The sequence below is a fragment of the Acyrthosiphon pisum genome, chromosome X (genome assembly GCF_005508785.2).
Source record: "Acyrthosiphon pisum isolate AL4f chromosome X, pea_aphid_22Mar2018_4r6ur, whole genome shotgun sequence".
In the NCBI taxonomy this organism is placed as follows: Eukaryota; Metazoa; Arthropoda; class Insecta; order Hemiptera; family Aphididae; genus Acyrthosiphon; species Acyrthosiphon pisum.
Genome location: NC_042493.1, coordinates 7,361,993 through 7,382,323, shown reverse-complemented (window position 1 = coordinate 7,382,323; position 20,331 = coordinate 7,361,993). Strand labels below are relative to the sequence as shown.

Below are 20,331 nucleotides of genomic sequence, written 5' to 3'. Positions count from 1 at the left end.
AAATTTTGACTTACTCTAACATGGTCAATTTTGAAAATAGAAAAAAACTGTTGATACAAAAAATGCTTAAAAATAAATACTCTACCTGAATCTGCAGAAAAAAACTGGGGTTGCCATTTAAAAAAAAGTAAGTTGTATTGCGCATGCGCGTACCGAGTGAGCTAAAAATTTGAAACTGGTCTGAAAATATGTATTTAAGTGCTCCCTATCACTTCCCGAAAACTCCAGTTCAATACAAGGTCATGCACCTGAGATATTTAGTGTTACCATAAATCGTGATCACACTCGTATATATATAGTATACAGGAATATTATTATATTTTATACACACTACTATAACTATATGTTCCAATACAATGTGGTCGAAAACAAAAATTATTCAATCTACTATATTTCTAATGTGTCATAGTAAAATAAATAACTATAAGTATAATATCTATATTGTAACATACTGATTAATAATATACAGACCGTCGTCGCTATGAAACGTCGCTATTCAATAATTGTCTATCATTGAATTCAACTTTGACCCATTTAAAACCTACTTTACATCAGACTGCAAAGTATCCCCACTTGCCTATTCTTTTAATATTATCTATACATAAACTTAAAATGTACTGATTACGGATGCAAACTAAAAAGATACCTCCAGCCTCCCGGATTTAACTAAACTTAAAAATTAGGTAAAAATTATTAAGTATGTGTTATATTGATGGAAGAATAAAAGACGATTTTAAATATATTATAAATGTTGGTCTACATACTATATTGAATAAATGTTATTTATTGTTATTTCCAAACCTCTTTTAGGTAAGTATCGATATCTGCATACAATAAATATTTTATTATTATTCATTATTAATATTAACATGGTATAGTGGTGGTTTAGATAATTAGTAAAACAATAAATAAGTTATAATTTTAATTTATTGGCTTTTGACCAGAAGAATCGTAGTTAATTATATCGAGTACGATGAAAGGCCTTAATAAAAATAGAATAAAATTCACCAAAAATACAATTTTTGTTTGCTTACTTAAAAAATAGATTAACTATTCTCAAGCTTAATTGTTTTATTTGGTTGTAGCCTATCATATAAAGTGTGAAGCTTACGTTCATACGTGTAGTATAGATACAATTATAGTTAAAATACATTCGTTTTTGGATTTTATAGAACCAATATCAAAAGAACATCCGTGTTAATTTCCCTGAAATCTGTACATTCATAATTTTTCTTGTGAGTTAAACTCGTCGTGCTTATATGCAGTCAATCCTCTTTGACGGGTCAATGTTAACATCGTGCTGTACGTAATCGTGATATGACTGTGTATATGATATATCATTATATACATTAGTTATGCATATAAAATAGGTATGTATAGATAGTACTTGTGTTAATTAATTGGAAAGTTACTCAAGTCCATGATGCAGTGCGAATATTTTCGTATGTGTTTTTTTCATGAAATCGAATGTATGACAATATGTTATATTATATATCATGATAAAGAGGGTTATATCCTTTGTATAAAATTGCATTAAAATAATGTTCGCACTAAATCCTCTGCAAGGAGTGTTTGGCTGATTTTCCGATTAATTAACACGCTGCATTATAATATACACCTAAGCACCACACACGAGGACCTAATGCCGGAAATAGAGTTTGCTGCAGCATCCCATTACGTAACAATTGGTGTTGTCACATCCGACATTTTTTCGCACTTGTTGCCGCAACGATTCAACGAACTGAGGCGGCAGCGAATGTGCCGCCGGATCACCGTAACCAAGTCCTTTCGGGTCAGAACGAACTTGAGCCGGATAGTAGTTTCTGTCGTCCCGCTGAAACCGACAAGTTGGTTAACACTACGATTAACACATACAATTTGCTATTTTACGTTTTAATACAATAATATTATATTAAATTTATCCAGACTTTAGGCCGACTTGGAATAAATTTATAATGTTATAAATTGAGGATTAAAATTATTTTCGAGTATATAATTGGCTGTACCTATAGGTATGACCCACCACAGGTGCAAGTAGGTTTAAGATTCAGGGGGATACAGCACACCTAATAATTAATTTAAAATAACTCATAAGAGGCTTATATCTAAAGTCTAAACCAATAAGAGATATTTTTTGGTAGGCTAAATCGCTAAGCACCTCAGTCCCCTCCCCTCTAATTGTACCACTGTGACCCACCAGTTACCAGTTGATTATTACTGCGTTAGATGATAACATACAATTTGTTTTAGTACTTTCATTAATATGCTATTCATTTAATCATACTCGAGTAGAGAAAAATAGTTTGACGATTATGGTGTTTTTGTATAATTTGTGGTGCATTATGCCTCATAATTTAGAGCATAATATGACTTCTTAATTGGTATTTTTTTTAAGGAACTATTATATGATTATTAATGACTTTTGTTTAAGATCGGGCAAAAATATATAGCTATGACTTACGTTAAAGATAAATTACTAAATATTACCAGTAGGTACTTTGGTTAACGTTCACTATAAACAAACAAATTGGCAAATGGTATAGATAATTCAACTTATTTATTTTATAAATCAATATATTTTATCAAAGTTAATTTATTAAGACAGAAGTATATGAACCTAGAATCATAAATTAAATTTATAATAACTGTAGGTACTTACACATTTATAATCTTTTTGTTTAGTCTATTTTTGATAAGATTTTCATATATCAATTCAAAAATACTGATAATGCATGGTCACGATATTTTTTTTTTTACAAGCTTTATAATTTAGGATTTGAAAGAAATTCTAAAAAATCGCAAGAATCTGCAAACTATTTTGTGTTTAAAAAATTATAAAATATTCAATTTTGATAGGTAAGGCTTGAAAATGTAATATAGCTATTCAATGTTAGTTGTTACTTATAAGTAGTTCATACTAGAAACAGAACATTTTTTTTATAGTAATTTTAAGTTCTATTTGCATTTAATTATATATTTAAATAATGAATAGTGATTTAAATTAATTTCTTGTATTTTAAAAATATTTTTCGTGGAGATTTAAAACTTTTCGTACTTATATTAGGTAATATTTTAAATATACAATGCAATTTTCAAAGCATTTAGACTTATTGTATGCTGTTTTCTATTTATAGTTATTTAAACTGTATTACTAATAAAAAATAAACGAATATAATAATTTATAGCAATATATTATTCGTATGATAATTGGCTGACATACCTAATCTACTCCGAACCATTTTTCGTTGCAATAATTTATCATTTAATTCAAACTTAACAGATCCATTATAGAGATTCTAGTAGCAATTATTTTCCCCCTTTTTAAATAATAAATGTTTTAATTCGGTGTTCACAAATCGTAGTAAATTTTAAGGAATAAAAAAATAATAATATTTTTAATAATTAATATAAAAAAGTATACTTTTATATACTTAACTACATTAAAAAAAACAACCTATTTTAATATTATTAATTTAAACTATATTAACAATTATAGCATCATTAAATTCCTATAGTTGCGAATAAAGTAATTAAAACCATGAGAGTTGAGGTTATCACGTGCTTAAAAAATGACATGTAAAATGCAAATCATTGACAAGAAATATTTCCCCTCACGCTTTTTCAGTACTTTCAGAACAATCTACCATTTTTTGTACATATCCATATGTAGCTTGATTAAATATATAACTATTTCACGAAAAACAGGTGGTAACTCGTATTCCATAGGCAGTAAGCCTATAGATAATCGTATTTTTTTTGTAAATTTAAAAAATAATATTATTACATATTATGAAGGTTTTGTGACAAAATATTTTCAATTTTAAGAACCATCTTGAATTAACTCCATATAAGCAATTCAGATCAAAGTTTATACTAACAAACACAAACAATAAAATAACTTATATTAACTTCTCGTCCGCTATCGGTATGTCTAAATCAAAACCCTTGTCCGCAACTTTTAAGTCGAAAATAATGACATGGGGAATTTTGTCTACGACTAGAATTTATGCAGCCAGTCTTACGGTATAGCCGTTGAAACGACGAACACGATGACGACGATACATTTCTTGTTCGGCGCCACGGAATTTGTGTCCCGTGTCATGGTCGGCTCCCGACCTCAATCTCTTATCTTCGCAAGGATCATGCACATTTTTTTTAAAATTCTTTGATACCTTGTTTTTCCGCACGACTTTATCGGGTGTCTTTAACTTCTTAATGCTATTATTCTTTTGGGGCTTAACTCTGTAATTTTTCATTAAATTAACAAAATTATACACTTGATGACACTTGTTTAAATTTATCAAACGCGCCGCAGTTTCAGGATTCTTACACTATGTGTTCTAATTGTTTGTCCAATTCTTCTTTTGTGGATTTTTCCAACTCCAATGAGCATTTCAGGGTTTCGAATTGTTTTTTACATTCCTCCAAACATTCACACATCGTATTCATTTTATTTTCTTCATCATTGATTTTTGAATCTTTGCATTTTATAGCTTCCTTTAGTTTTTCCATATCTTTTTTTAGTCGCTTTTCTATTATAATTTTACACACAAAACATTTGTATTACAATAATTATTTTTGTACAGACCAATTTACGTAAACATATTAATATCAATATTATATACCTCTTTCCAGACAGCAATTTAATTCCTTTTCCATACACAAAATCTTTGCTTTGCATTCTTCCAATTGTGTGGTAAGTTCATCCATATCTTTTTTGTATTGTGATGTTTTCCTATTGAAAGATTCATTCATATCAAACTCCTTTTTGCAGTGTTCGTCTTGAATTTCACATATTTTTTTCTCTGCGTCCTTTCCATATTGTTCTAATAGTTGTGTCGACTCGGCCAGTTGAGATTTTAAGTTTTCTTTTTCCAAGAAAAGAGCAATACAATCACACGATGTCGTGAGTTCTGATTTGTCAGAACGCGAACAGTCAACTGAATGACAATCTAATTTAGATGTTGTCTCAAGTGGTGGTGTCTCACATTGACACGTGCAACTGTCATTTGATTCACATTGGCCAAAGTCACATTTATTGGTGTCACACGGTTCAGGGCAGCACATGACGTTATCATTGGAACAGGATTCGTCAATAATTACTGATACCATTCCACAATTGGCTATAGGTGGTCCAGTTTCAGGACAACACAAATTTGTCTGTATACCAATATGAGAAGATTCCTTTGTCATTTTAATTGAATAAGTGTTTTCACAGTTTAGTCCCCGTTCGTCATAATTTGTAATATTACACGACATGTTGTTTTCACCAGGAAAACTGCAAATATTAAACAGTTAATATATCATTAAATTGATTAAAAAAAAATGCGAAACATAAACATGTCGCAGATTATAAACAAATATTAAATGACAAATTAATTGATTGTTCAATGTTAATTAAATAATAAAAAGTTGGTCAAAGTTATAGGTTTTTCTAAATTGTACACGAGTAGAACGAATATAAATATTTACTAGATATTTAAAAATGTAATCATTTATAAAAAAAAAAAAAAAATTATTTGTTTAAATAATGATTTTTATTTAAAAATTATTCTATACCCTTATTATTATATGAATATATATTAATATTATATTATTGATGGGACTTTGAATAAAGTAATATATTAAAAATTACTTTTATTGACTAACAAGTCAACATTTTTTATATACTACATTCAGAGTTCAATTTTGTGATGCATAAAAGAATAAATGGTCACGCTTCCAACTCTAGAAAATACTACAAACACTTGTCCAATGTCCATACAAGAAAGAATTATTTTTCAAATCTAATCCACAATGGGTTAATGTCTGATTTCGCACTTTGCTTATTGTCAATGAAAAACAAACTCTTTTATTGGAAACTGAACTCAAATGCCTTGTCGAAAAACCACAACATATAAATTTAATACATTCCATGCCCTCATTAATATAATTTGTAACCGTATAGAATCTAAATTGCGAATATATATCATTAAATAAGTAGGTAACTAATCATATCACAATTTAAAAAAATTCAAATTAATTTCAATGAACCCCTAAAATAGCTGCGTCCTCTTCCCTTGTAATAATGATTATGTCATTGAATAATCAACCACTTTCGTACAAATTATACATTAAACAGTAGTGCTATCATTAATATTATACGAAAATACAATAAAATAAAAATAACCAGCAGTAGTCTCCGATCTGTTTATCATCTGCTGATATGTCATATTGACATCCGGCAGATATACAAATTGGCTTTATCGATTGCTTCATGTCACAATTCGTAGTCAGACAATTGACAATATTACTATATTTCTCAGTGATTTTTTCTTTTAGACATATCTCTTCGTTCAGTTTACTCTCTGTATTCTTTAGTTTTTGTTCCGTACAAGTCAATTTGGCACAAGTTTTGTGAAATTCACATTTAACGTGGCTCATTTCTGAATTCAAATTGGTAATTTTTTCGTCCGCTCTCCTTAGTTTTTCTTTATGCACAACCAAATCTTTTCGCACACTTGATTCGTTTTTTCCTACACATATGACCTTATTATTCAAGTCCTCGATAATTTTACACTGTACGTCATTTTCCGCTCTTAAATTATCATTTTGATCTGTCAATTCATTGTTTTTTTGTATTGTTTCTTCACGTTGTTGTTCTATTACATCCACATTTTTACATAGCGTTGACACATGTTCTTTGTTTTCTTCGTTTTCTTTATTCAATTCAAATTCGCGAGTTTGTAATCGTTGAACCATCTCAGTGAATTTTGAAAGTTCTTTTTCATTTAACAGATTTTTTGTCATTAATGAATCATATTCACTTTTATAAAACTTAAGTTCAGTTTCTAAGTTCTCAATATCAGTTTCCAGTTTACAAATTTTTTGTTCAAAACGTTTTTTGTCAACGTCTTTTTCATTTTTCAAGTATTTTTCAGTTTTTTCGGAATCTAATTTAGCAGTGGCTAATTCTTTTCTTAACTCTTGAATGGTGCGATTGAGATCTTCAATTTTTTCTTTAAATTTTTTTTCTGCGACACATTTTGCTTCTTTTAGTTTATCAATTTCTACTATATGTGTTTTGTTTTGCATCTCAAGACCTTTAGTAACGGCTTCGAATTGAATAATTCGTTTACAGAGATCATCGATTTTATGACAATTTTTTATGTCATTTTCTATTTCCAATTTGTTATTTAGTTCGTTATTTTGTATACTCATTTTCAATTTTTCTGTTTCTATTAACTGGTCTTTCATATCACACAAACTATATTCCAATCCATCTATAATTTTAATATTGTTTTTAAGTGTCTTTTTCTTTTCACAGACTTCTCTTGATATGCATTCATCATTGCAATCACTTATTAATTCTACATGATCCTTTTTCATAGAACACAATTCTTCTGTTACTTGTTGTAATCGGTTCTCTAAATTTGAATTCTCTTTTAAAATTTTTTTCAACGCATCTGCCATATATGTATTATCTGAGTACATCGAGCGTATCTCATAATCTTTTTCTTTTGACTTTTCTATTTCTTGGTTTAATTTGTTCACATAACATGCAAGATCACTTTGACATTGTGACAGATCATTTCTAATGTTGTCATTTTCTTCAGTTAAATTGCAAATATTCGATTTTGATTGTTGTAATATTGTTAAAATTGAAATACATAACGTTTTTGAATTGCAATATTCATCAATCGCAAGCAGCAACTCTTGTACGTTTCCATAGATTTGACCTTCACAGGCAAGTTCTACTGAGTTCTCTAACAGTAATTTGTCTGCACACGAACATTTTGAATCTACATTCGATTTCTCTTCACATGAACATATTGAACCTTCATTTGATTTATTTGCACACAGACATTTTGAATCTGCCCGTGAATTGTCTTCGTCTGGGATTTTTAAATCTATCAGCAGTTTGTTTTCACTTGAACATTTTGAATCCACATTCGATTTCTCTTCACATGAACATATTGAACCTTCATTAGATTTATTTGCACACGGACATTTTGAATCTACCAGTGATTTATCTTCATATACGCATTTTGAATCTACCGATAGTTGTTCTGATTCACATTTATCATTTGAACAGCATTGACAAATATTTTCATTTTTACAGAATTGATATTTGTCATAAATCAATTTTAGTTTTTTCTAAACAATACATAAGATTTTATTATTTTTCTAATATCTATAATATGACTGGACATTATAAAATAAGCATGCCTTATATGCTTCTATTTTCTCCTTGTCCAAGTCTTGTATATGTTTCAGCGTGTTTATATCATAGTCCTTTGTACACAATTTACATTTTAACTGCTCTATTTTCTTTAAATGATATTTTTCACGTTTAATTCGACATAGAAGAGTATTATAAATACTGTAATGATTTATAAAATATTAGATCTGTATGATATATGATATTACGAGTATACATGTATTAAACATTCGATTTTAGTTATCCAATAATGTTACCTCTTTTTTCTCAATTCAAATAACTTTTTATTTCTTCTTACGTTTAGTTGAGAATGTTGGATTTCCGATTTTAAACACAAATTTTTATCAAATAACTTATTATAATTCTTAACCAAAAGACGGTAAGCGCCTAAACACTGCGCTTCAATATAACCATTCATTGCAATGTGTTACAATGAATTGAGTTAAAATACGTAAAACAATTATTATTTTAAAACCGATAACATTTAAACAAAAAAAAAAAACAAACACGTTCAAATATTATTTCATATGTATTAGTGTCTATGGAAATTAAATACTGTAATACTTGAATGTACTTAGTTAAAATAAATGTTAGTATTAGAAAACACTTGATTTTAAATACCTACTCAATGACATTTAACAACACTGAACTAGGTTAGGGTAACATTTATTTATGTTAGTATCATTGACTAAACATAAATATTTTGTAACATCATTAATTTTATTGGTGGGAAACCAAGATCCGCAATAAATAATATTTCCACATTTAAAAAATTTTACATAGAACAAAATATGTATGAATACCGAGTACTTTAGCCACTATTTTAGTTGCTATGATTTTCGCTATACTGAGCCAAGTATACTTAATTATTTTTTCTACATTCTAATGTACCTACTTGCGTATGTTGGTGGCGATTACACCTCACCACTGACATTGTACGTGTCCTGTAATTATTAGTTGAAAGCCAGAATATAATAGTATGTATAGGTTTTTTATGAACGGTCATAATATTATATCCTTTGTAAGTATCTGGATGCTTTTAATCTTATATTATCTTTGATGTATCTCGAATATTATTCTTGATACGTCTCAATCTCGCAAATATCTTTTTTTAATTCTAAAAGAATCAAGTATTTTGTATAATATTAGCTACAACATACAACTGTTTCAAATATGAATATAAATACCATTTTTTTTCGATACCTAAACTACCCAGCTCAAAAAATGGGTATCGTCTGATCCCAGACTTTGGATACGTCTGGAAAATATGACTGTTTCGCAGTAGGTACCTACGGCGTTTAAATAATGCGGTGTAATCGTCGCGGTCGATTCGCCGCAAATAAAGTATAATATATGCTTGCACGTGCGGACGCAATGTAATAAAATCTAACAGCGACCGCTTCCTTACGATTTACATAATAATATCATACCTATACGTTCGTGTTGCAAGTTAAGAAAAATAAAATGTATAAATGAATACGCACCTTTGGCAAAAAAAAACAAAAAAAAAACTTCTATACGTAAAGCGTAATAATATAATATATGATCGACCGAGGGGGTGCGCATTCGATATTTGTATAAACATCACTATATATCGTGTGTATTACACAAAATTGAAAATCGGTCGTGTGAGGTCGCGCGCACTTGACGCAGCGAGACGAAAATATACGCTTTGTGGGGAGGAGAGGGGGTGACTACCATCCCTTTCACCAAACCCTTAAGCCACACGCGCTCATGTCGACCGGACCACCTCGTGGCAAGTAGAAAAGCATTTTTCTTCCGTTCGGTTAGGGCCTTGTCGACCGCAGTAAACGAACCGTATTAAGTGTGTGCTCGCGGTCGTATATAATATAATATATTATATACATACCCATAAGTTGTGTACCCGCGTATATTATATTGTTGAGCTTTTTTCTAGAATTTTAAACCAAGATTGTATAATGGAGAATTTCTTTGCTTGAATTACTATTATTCTGATTGTGATTTTGATTTTCAATTTTTTTTTTTTAAACCATTGTAGATCCCTTATACATATTGTATAAAAATTATTCATACTGAACATATTATTATATATGCCTACTTATGACTTATGTTAACTATAATAGTAATATATTAATATGTCATTCGAGGACTACAAATTGATATGCAATGTTTTAACAATGAAAGAGATTAGTGTTATCAATATTGATAATCTATTTGTTGATCGTTTAGTGGATGATATTTTTTTATTTTCATTACGAAATTGAAAAGCAAAAAAGTATTGAAACTATTCCTGAATAGTTGTACACTTTATAGTACATATGCTAGTTGTGTATAAATGTTCTAAATATCACTACATTTGTATCTACCTACATATATTTTCTTTATTTGTATTAATTCTTCAATATGGTAATATACTCCACTAAATATGTTCGAGTGTTTCTTCATAATAATAATATATTACTTGTATAAATAACAATAAAAGTCTATTGAATATTTTTATAAATATAATTATACTATGACTATAATATGGGTAACAATGGTTAATAATAATTGATTGTTTGATATTTTGATACATAAAGTATGAAATAGCTAGGCCAACAGTGATGACAATATAAATATAATAATACATAGGTAATATTATTTTGTGGATTGATAGTTAGGAACACAATATTCGAACAGATATGAGTGGATTTTTTTATATACCTACTGCGTTTTAGAAAAATACAGAACATGTACCTACGTATTTTTAATTTTGGCCAATTAAATATCCGAAATGTCCTAATTAAATTCTGTAACTTATTGCAACATAGTCATAAGGCCAATTGCATGGTGACTGGTAATTTCAAAGGCAATTATTGCCTCTGAGATTTTTCTTAAATAGAGCACCGGTGGTAGCCATGGCAGTGAGGTCCCTAGTAAATGTAATATGATATAGGTACTCATTAGATAGTCAATAATGATCTGAAATATAATTGGTCATATTATATTAATACATTATTATGCAATATTACTTGGGATATTTGTAACGTTTCTCTGGAAAATGTTCAGTTCGCCACCCACTGCATAAGTCATTCACAACAGTTTGTTTTTTTTTAAGATTTTTGAGTTATTTTGTAATTATTCATAGAGCTCACCTACACAACAACGACTATTGCAAATAATATTTTCAAGAGTTTAAATATAGTCTCTACAAATATATAATATTCATTTTAATTTATATAAATGATTTAATTATTTAAGAGGAACACGCAAGTTGTCTCCGTCTTACTAAAGTACCACAAGCAAATTTTACATTCACAATAATCCATTTAACTCTGTTATTTTTTTAAATAGAGTGAACATACAAATAGTTAAATTTAAATATAAGAATATTCATTATTATCTAGAGTAGGGGTCATCTAATGGCGAAATGCACGCAACATAGCGACCCACGGGCAAATTTTATCCAGCCCGCAGACAAGAAAAAAAAAGCAAAAACCATTAATATTATACGTTCTAGTGTTGTAATTTATCATGTTTGTTCATTGGTTTTTACCGTCGTCTGCAAATTTAAGATTCCTAATGTAGCCCTTCAAAAATATCAATTGCTGTTCTAGAGCATCTCTGAGGCTTTTATATATTTTATTTTCAAAACATGTATTATGGTAATTTTATAATTTAAAAAAAAATGTAAGTACAGTTTCCAAATGCTCATAACTTGCAATTTGCATGGATTGTATAATATTTTTTCAATTCTAATATTATAAGTTTGATTTATACAAAAAATATAACATTTTTTTTTTTTTTAATTATATATAATTATGTATTCCTTATTTATTATTATACGTTTATATTTCTATACCATTTATAATAAATATTAGTTGCTATATACGTACTATTAAGTAGTGTTATGCATTATTATCTAGATAAAAAATAATTTTAAGTATTTTTTTTTATCTATTTAAGAAAATAGGATGGCTATCTGAGATAATTTTTCAGATAAATTTTTATGACATAAGATTTTTAACTTTATTTTGGGGGTGTTAATTTTCAAGTTGTTGTCTATTTATTCTATTTCATTTCAAGTTAAATTTATAATAATATATGTACATTTATTACATATTATGTGTTTTTAGTAGCACATATATATTCTGTGTTTAATTTTTCGTTTTTTGCGAATCAAAGTGTTTACAGCCGGCCACATGTCATATTTAATTATTATTTTTATTATTTTAATTGTTTTTATTTGAAATATAAAATCTATACAAATGTACACATTAGGCTTATGGGATAAAGGTAAAAAAAAAACTCATGAAAGGTTGATTAAGAAGCCATCCATTAGTGACACTTAACTTGATTGATTAATATTTGTCTTTATATTTAATTATAAAATTAAAACATTCTCATTGAAAAAAATCATCGCTACTAGTATAATTATAGATTATCGTGGTATAACAAACGTAATATTCTTGATTTTTATTTAAATTACAATATAAAATAATTGTTTGGTTACAGTTTTGAATTTTATTATTTTAAATTAGGATTTATAAATTAATTAATGCCGTTTGAGCCACTGTATATTTTGTACAAAAATATGCCTCGCGGGAAAAACTCTTTCGCGTCGTAGAGTAGTTAGTTTTTTATTATTATTATTATTATTTTTTTTATTTGAAACCGGAAGACTTTATTTAGGTCACATTGAATTCTGCTTTTCAAAACTCAAAATCTTAAAACAAATGGTATAATTAAATAAATTATCAAATAAGAAATTCTAATTAGATTCTATAAGCAAAAAAAAAATCAAGTTTTTCTTAAAGTGATAAAATATCATTCGTAACGAAACCATGTATACTTACATATTAGGTACATAGGTATTTTGATGTATCCGAGGAAGTGAATTAAACAAACAATAATTATTTTATCGTGAGTTAGTTTTAATCCAATACTTAAATTTAACACTATTTAACTATTATAATATAACATTTTGATTTTTCACAAGTTTTAAATTGAATAAAAAATATCTGTTTTTTGTTTGTTATCTAAACACATAAGGAGTAAGGACATGTGGTTAAATTTTATATAAATACATATTTCAAGTATTTTCTGTTATCTTGTCTTTATAGATTTTGAATGAATTATCTGTTATCGAATATTATTATCTTTATATACGCAACGCATATATACGCATATATAACGCGCGTATTTTATTATTATTTTTTTTTTTTTTTTTTTTTTATTATTTTTCGTCTACATTTTATCTATATATGATTGAAACAATTTTCGTATAAATACTTATAAATCGCATATTTTTATACATAACCTTATTTCGGAGACTGGAAAATAATGCATTTAAGGACAATACTATGATAATGTGTGACGCACACGATCTGATGTATGTACCTATTTAATAACATAAAATGTGTGATCTTGTTAAGTAAGTTTGATAGATGTAGGTTTTCTTTAACTATTACGAGCAATGTTTTAGCTCAAAAAATCACTTTGAAATATGGGTTGTGGTGGCTTCTCACAGGGTTGTTTTTGCTAAAAGTAACATGTTTCATTGCCAAGATTATACTCTTTGCGATCGTCCTTTTCGGACCTATTTTTGTCGTATATCTGAGACGTGTGTAAAGACACGTGCACATTCGATTGATTTGAAACAGTAAACGCAACCATATTTAAGTATGTATATTTTTCGAAAAAAATAGTTTTCACAATACTGTCAAAAGTATTATAAAGTAAACAGTTTTGTTTTAATATTAGAATGTATTTTGTGTAGCACAATTTTACTTTTATAATACATAATAATAACACATCTTTAAATAGATTGCGAGATCATTTTATCTTCGGTGAGATGGTTAATAAGAAACCAAATTAAAACCGTTAATATATTATTAATTAATAAAGTACGATTACGTCCATGTGTAATTAGATCCTTCTGCGTAAGTGCTATTTCTAATTAATTTAAAAGTTTCCGGGACGTTTTATATTAACCCATTTTGTAATAATGATTTTTAGTCAAGATGAAAGTTGTGCACGGCGCTTTTAGTAGTTTATATTGCTCATAATGGTACTGCTTTTAAAAGTTTCGAATAATAACAATAATATTTCAAGCTTTCGAGGACAACTTATAATATTATAAATAATAAAGAGTGAGGATAATTGTTATATCATAATAAGCATAAATTTACTTTGGTTTAGTAACTAAAATGTGTTTCAGATTCTGAGTGGAATGGAGCTATGAATGTATTGGATTTACAAAGATATTATGAGGTTTTTTTAAATTAATTTTTGTTTTTTATTTTCTTTGGCCTGTGCTTTTAATGGTAGTAAAAATATTTCAATTTTCTACTTTGAGAGTAGTATTTGATAAAAAATCTGTTCAAGTTCATAATATGACATATTATGTCAGTTAGTCAAAACTAAAAAATTCACATATAGCATTGAAAAAAAAAAAAAGTAATGAATAACATAATTTTTTCTCAAAACCAGAGACTTTAAATATTCAACATTTATGCTACCTACCTTTTTCCAGACATGATCTAAATTTCAAAATTGTATTCCCTTTTTGTGCTTCCTCTCACGTATTATATTGTCTTTAAAAGTACACTTGCTTATACGCAATGTAGTTATTTTGTTCTAACTCAAACATTTTCGTAAGACCTTGTAATTTGTACGTACCTATATTATTTTATTTAACTGTATACCTACGTCCTATACAATGACATTTTAAAAATATTTAGCTTAACTTAAAGCCATTGCCTATTTATACTACCAACTTGTTCACACTGATCTACGTTATGTACTAGACTCAAAAGCTTAATTACAAAAATAAATTGTGATATAAATATTATGTACTATTAAAACAATCAATAATATATTAAATCTGATGTTTTGGTAGCTATTAATTTAACCTACAATATTACCATAAGGCAATAGCAATATACATATAATAAAATCAAAAATCATATTAATATATTATTAATAATACACTATCAATGTTAATGTCGAAACTTCAAACCAAATTAAATTATTTTAAAATTTATTTTTATCATAACACAATATTATTTGAAATTTGAATGCGTCAAACGCTACTTTGGAATTTTGTTAATAACGTATATAATTGTACAGGTATTATATTAAGTTAATTATTGTTTGTACCGAGGAATTTATACAAGAAAGAGTAGAGTTAAGTAAAATTGTATTTGTTCAATAATGTTTAAATTATATTACGATACATTGATACCAACTTAATTAGATTCCGAAGGAGCGATAAATGTATTGATTTTACAATGATGTGTGTTTTATTCGTCCAAATATTGGTACATGAAAAATAGAAGAAAAATGTTTTCAACTTTGAGTAGTTGTACTTTTGAGAGGTTACAACTGAAAAACTCACGGTATTTACCCAGCATAATTTGGAAAAAAAAACTGGAATTTTTAGGAAAACTAGTTTTTGACGAAATACATTTAATTTTTTTGCTTTAACTTGAAAACAAATATCCGTCTTAGCTATTTATTGACATTTAACTTTAACAATGTTTTTATTTAAATATCGATACAAAATATCTCACCTGGTCATAAGTCTGAACATTTAATACAAGGTTGGTTCCTCATAATATTTTATTTTAGTAATTTAAAAAGAAACATAATCACAAATTTCTGTGTAGACAATTGAAGTTCAAATCTCTACATAATTAAATATTTAAACATAAAATAACGATGATACATATTATATTTAGTTGGAATACAAAATCATTATTCGTGGACACTTAAAACTGTTTCGTATATTGTTTATTTACTATATGCAACGGAATTTTCAATACATTTGGCTTAACTATATACTATCGCCTATTAATTTTAGTTAAATGTTTATACCGTATCATTATAAATAGTAAAATAAATTACTATAGGTAATAATTAATAGCAATATACTAATTATATGATAATTATAGGCTGCCAGAACTTCCTTCACTCAGAATCGATTTTCGTATGCAACGATTTATCATTGGATTCAAACGTATGTAACACATCCATTACAGAGACTTACTCAATGACGAAATACCTACACTAAAATTGACTCCTACTGCTTAGTAGAGCAATTTCCACTTTTATTTAGTTCCATTAGCAAACCGTTTTCTTATTATAGTGTCAAACGCAGCTACGCAGGTGAGTTGTAGCTTAAAAAAATGCAGTTCTATCTTGACAATATGTGAATTAACTATCTTGGTTTTCGGTTAAAATTATTTTTAAATAGCTAATATTTGAGATACATATTTATGTATATAAACAAAACAGTTTGGCTTAGAACAACATTTTATATTAAGACCGTAGTGGATGAGATTCTAAATAAAAAATAAACCTGTTCATAACTTATTAACATGGGACTACGGCAGAGTTTGGTTTAATTGTAATCACGATGATATTAATTTACTTACAGGTTTTCAGGGTTAATTTTACAGTAATTCCACCACAAAAAAATAATGAATCCATGTTAAAACTTTATAAAAGTAATTTGTTTGAATGTTAGGATATTATGGCTAACTTTTTAAGATTATGTAGATTTCTAGGGACGAAACTGAATGTTTTTCCTTAAAAAAAAAAATTATTTTTATTCCAACGTATGGATTTAATAAGGATAAGCAATTAGGATTTTGTAAAAGTTTACACTTTGAAACAGTTTAGATTCATAATCATTTCATTTTTAGATTAAACTATAACTAATTTTAATAAACTTGGACTTCCTCCACTTATCAAAATTCTTCTTTCAAAATAAAAAAATTTACAAAAAAAAAAAACAGCGAATTACGTCTCTTTAGATGAAAAATTTTGAAAAGTTTTCTTTGTGTCTGTTCATAATAACCAAAACTGCCTCATGCAGTATCACACGCATCGTCTTATTTCGCTACCAAAATTATAAAGCGATTATTAACTTAACGAACTCATTTCAAATCTTATAATATCTTGTTGTGAATTATTAAAATAACTTTCATTTCAAACCAAAAATTGTACTTACATCATTTCAAGAAAACTAACATCGTTAATACTCTCTTTTCAAATTCTATCATTGTTCAAGTCAAGCAACATCAACCAGGTAAATAGTTATAATAATATATACTCACACAATTTCAATAATAAAATCATCATCAACGACAAGTTAATAAAGACACGCAGACTCAGGTGCATCATAAACCATTATACCCTTCGTTTATAAATCTATACTCACGATCCCAATCAATCGTAATAATTATATGCTTTAAATAGGTAATAAAAGATAGGATAAAAGAAGTCGCTATTCCAAATCCCTTTAATTATTATTCATTTAAAATAGCTCACTATACCAACTTAGTTAATATATTATTATAAGGTGAAGTTTTATCAATAACAACATACATGCTTATTTTTAAATCATCACAGGTCTTAGTGGTCAGTCGCTTGGATTGAAAATCCTTCAAAGTCAAATAGGTGATGAAAACGTAACCGTACTTAAGGTGACATTTAATTGTGGAAGTGTAGGATGTACAAAAAGAGATTGGAGGTTAGTAATAAGTATATAGTTACTATAATAAGGCGTAGATTTATAGTTTCAGTATGGTGATATGGGGTGAATTATGGGAAGTGTATCAAAACTATTAAAATATATTATGTGATCTACATATGTAAACACAATCTGATGATAAATGATTATATTATATTCAGTGCAATAAAATATAGCTAGAACTGCTGACGTTTTAATAAAACTGTATGGTACATTTTAATATTAAATTTCAGTTATGCCATAAAATATAAAAAATAACGCATATCACTTAACAGAATATCATCTGATGTATTTTTTTTTTTTTGTTTTAATAATATTGTTAAGCCTGAAAATAGACCTACGACAGCGGTGTACTCAAAAAGCCTACTCGTAACGCCGTGTGTTCATAATTGTATAGTGAGATCCACTTAGAATCATTTTTTTATTGATAAGCTAATCATTATTTTACAGTGTTAAAAAAAATTTATAATACTATGCCAGCGTTACATTGATTTTTCGTTCTCTTCAAGTAAAATAACATAAATATAAAATATATATATATATTATACATTTAAAATACGATTGCAATGGTATTACAGATTTAAAAAGTGTGAGTTTTAACATATAACAAAACTTTTTTTTTTTTAACAGTATAATTAAACCTAAAATAAATATTGTTGATTAGGTGAGTACATTTTTGCTCTAAATATAATTTGCTATTGCTTGAGCTATACAATTTTCAGGTTATTTCCAATATATTTTGATTTCGAAAACGTTGGTCTTAGGCTTTGTCGAAAATAATATTTATATATTATAATATTATTACGCGTTATGCATGTCAATGTTTATTATTTATGAGCGTATTATAATTGAGTAAACGTTTAATTTTGATAAACCCATGTAATATAGTCATATAGATTAATGTTAAACAAAATAATGATATTATTGGGATCATTTGTTGGTATATTGTAATATCTGAATTGCTTTAATCTTTTAAATGTTGGATTATTGAGATGTCAGTTTGACATATTTACATTTCAAAAGTGCCAATACGAATACAAATTGTATATCAATTTAGGATTGGGTACATAGTAAAGTAGGTACAACGAATTTTTAGTTTTAATAAAAATAAAAAGGTGGGTAAGTGGATGTCGCTCTGCTGTATAGTAAATTACAAGTGGGTCACTGTTTAATGGATGGTATTCAATTTGAATTCAATGATATAATATCATTGTATAAGAAAAACAATTCTGAGCGGAAACGGTATATCAGTCTAGGTATAAGACATAATATTATATATGGTATTAAAAAAAATTTTACCTATACTAGGTACCTATAATAAATTCCAAATTAATCATATCCTAATATTCATTAGGTACTTATAACGCGTTATACATCAACAACAAATCATGATACTATCATAGATATATAATAGTATACTTAAAAAGTTTCAAGTATACCCACGAAATTTATTATACAATCACAACAAAATAACTAAAATAGTTATTCCAGGTTCTTAATATGTAATTTCGTCCAAATTTGAACTTAAAATGACTATAAAAATAAACTGTGTTAATGTATTTTTTAGATTTTTTGGTAACAGAATTAATTACTTACGTGGAATCTTGTTCTGGATTTTCAATTCTTAGATACAAAAGTTGAACATTTTATACATTTTTCACTACAAAATAATTATTCAAATTAAAATATGATAAATTTTGTCAAAATTCGATCTTTAAATGCTTATAAAAAAAAATTGTGCCTATATATTTTTAATATTTTTCAACTGCTATTGTAACAATATATCAGGAGCCTTGTATTAAATGTTTACACTTTTTGGCCCAACAGATAAAATATTTATAGAAAAAAAAACTAAAAAAACAGAAAACTGACCATGTCCGTAAACAGCTCAAAAAGACTCAAATTATTTTCAACATTTTATCGTATATAGCAAATGCATATATAAACATTCAGTGAAATTTTTAAGTATCTACAATCATTCGTTTTTTAATTACAATATAGTAAGTAAATCGTCACATGAGAAATCCAGCGAATATCAAATGTTGTAAAAATATGAATTTCAAACGCCCATAAAAATTTGATTTGACTTTCTTGTAGACATTTTTTTTTTTGATAAAGGTAGACAATATTATGTGGAATCTTGTAATACATTATCAAATCTTAGATTTAAAAAGAAATTTTTTTTGAATTCTTAACTCAAAATAATTTGCTAATTTTCGTGATTTTTACATTTTTTGTCAATTTTTGAACTTTAAATGCTAATAAAAAAAAAACTGTGACTAAGGATTTTTAATATTTTTCAAATGTCATTGTAACAATACAGTAGAGCCATGTATTAAATTTTCAAGTATTTTTACTCGACAAATAAAGTTTTATTGACATTCATAGAAAAAAAAACTAATACAATTGGAAACTGAAAATGTCCCTAAACAGTTTAAAACAAATCAAAATATTTAGAAAATTGTATTATGTATAGAAAATGGAAATATAAACAACCAGTGAAAATTGCATGTATCTATACGGTTATTTGTTTTAAAGTTACACCAAAAACCAAAATCGATTTTCTCGAAAACAGCTTTTGCGTAAAAATTCCCGTTTTTCTTTAATTTTTCTTTTGTTTTTCAGGGTGCTT

At 27.3% G+C, this 20,331-nt stretch overlaps 2 protein-coding genes across 2 annotated transcripts; both read right to left on the bottom strand.

Moving 5' to 3' along the window:
- Positions 1–909: 909 nt before the first annotated feature.
- On the bottom strand, positions 910–8,132 carry LOC100574208 (cingulin-like protein 1). Its single transcript, XM_029485901.1, has 6 exons — positions 6,170–8,132; positions 4,626–5,278; positions 4,331–4,532; positions 4,023–4,242; positions 1,619–1,834; positions 910–1,321 (listed from the first exon to the last, which is right to left on the bottom strand). The coding sequence occupies exons 1-5, from the start codon at positions 7,471–7,473 to the stop codon at positions 1,640–1,642; spliced, it is 2,574 nt and encodes an 857-aa protein (XP_029341761.1). The 5' UTR covers positions 7,474–8,132; the 3' UTR covers positions 910–1,321; positions 1,619–1,639.
- A 20-nt stretch (positions 8,133–8,152) lies between these two features.
- On the bottom strand, positions 8,153–8,715 carry LOC115033415. The gene is made up of 2 exons (XM_029485902.1): positions 8,458–8,715; positions 8,153–8,362 (listed from the first exon to the last, which is right to left on the bottom strand). Exons 1-2 carry the CDS (start codon positions 8,616–8,618, stop codon positions 8,167–8,169), a joined length of 357 nt encoding a protein of 118 aa, XP_029341762.1. The 5' UTR covers positions 8,619–8,715; the 3' UTR covers positions 8,153–8,166.
- Positions 8,716–20,331: the final 11,616 nt, after the last annotated feature.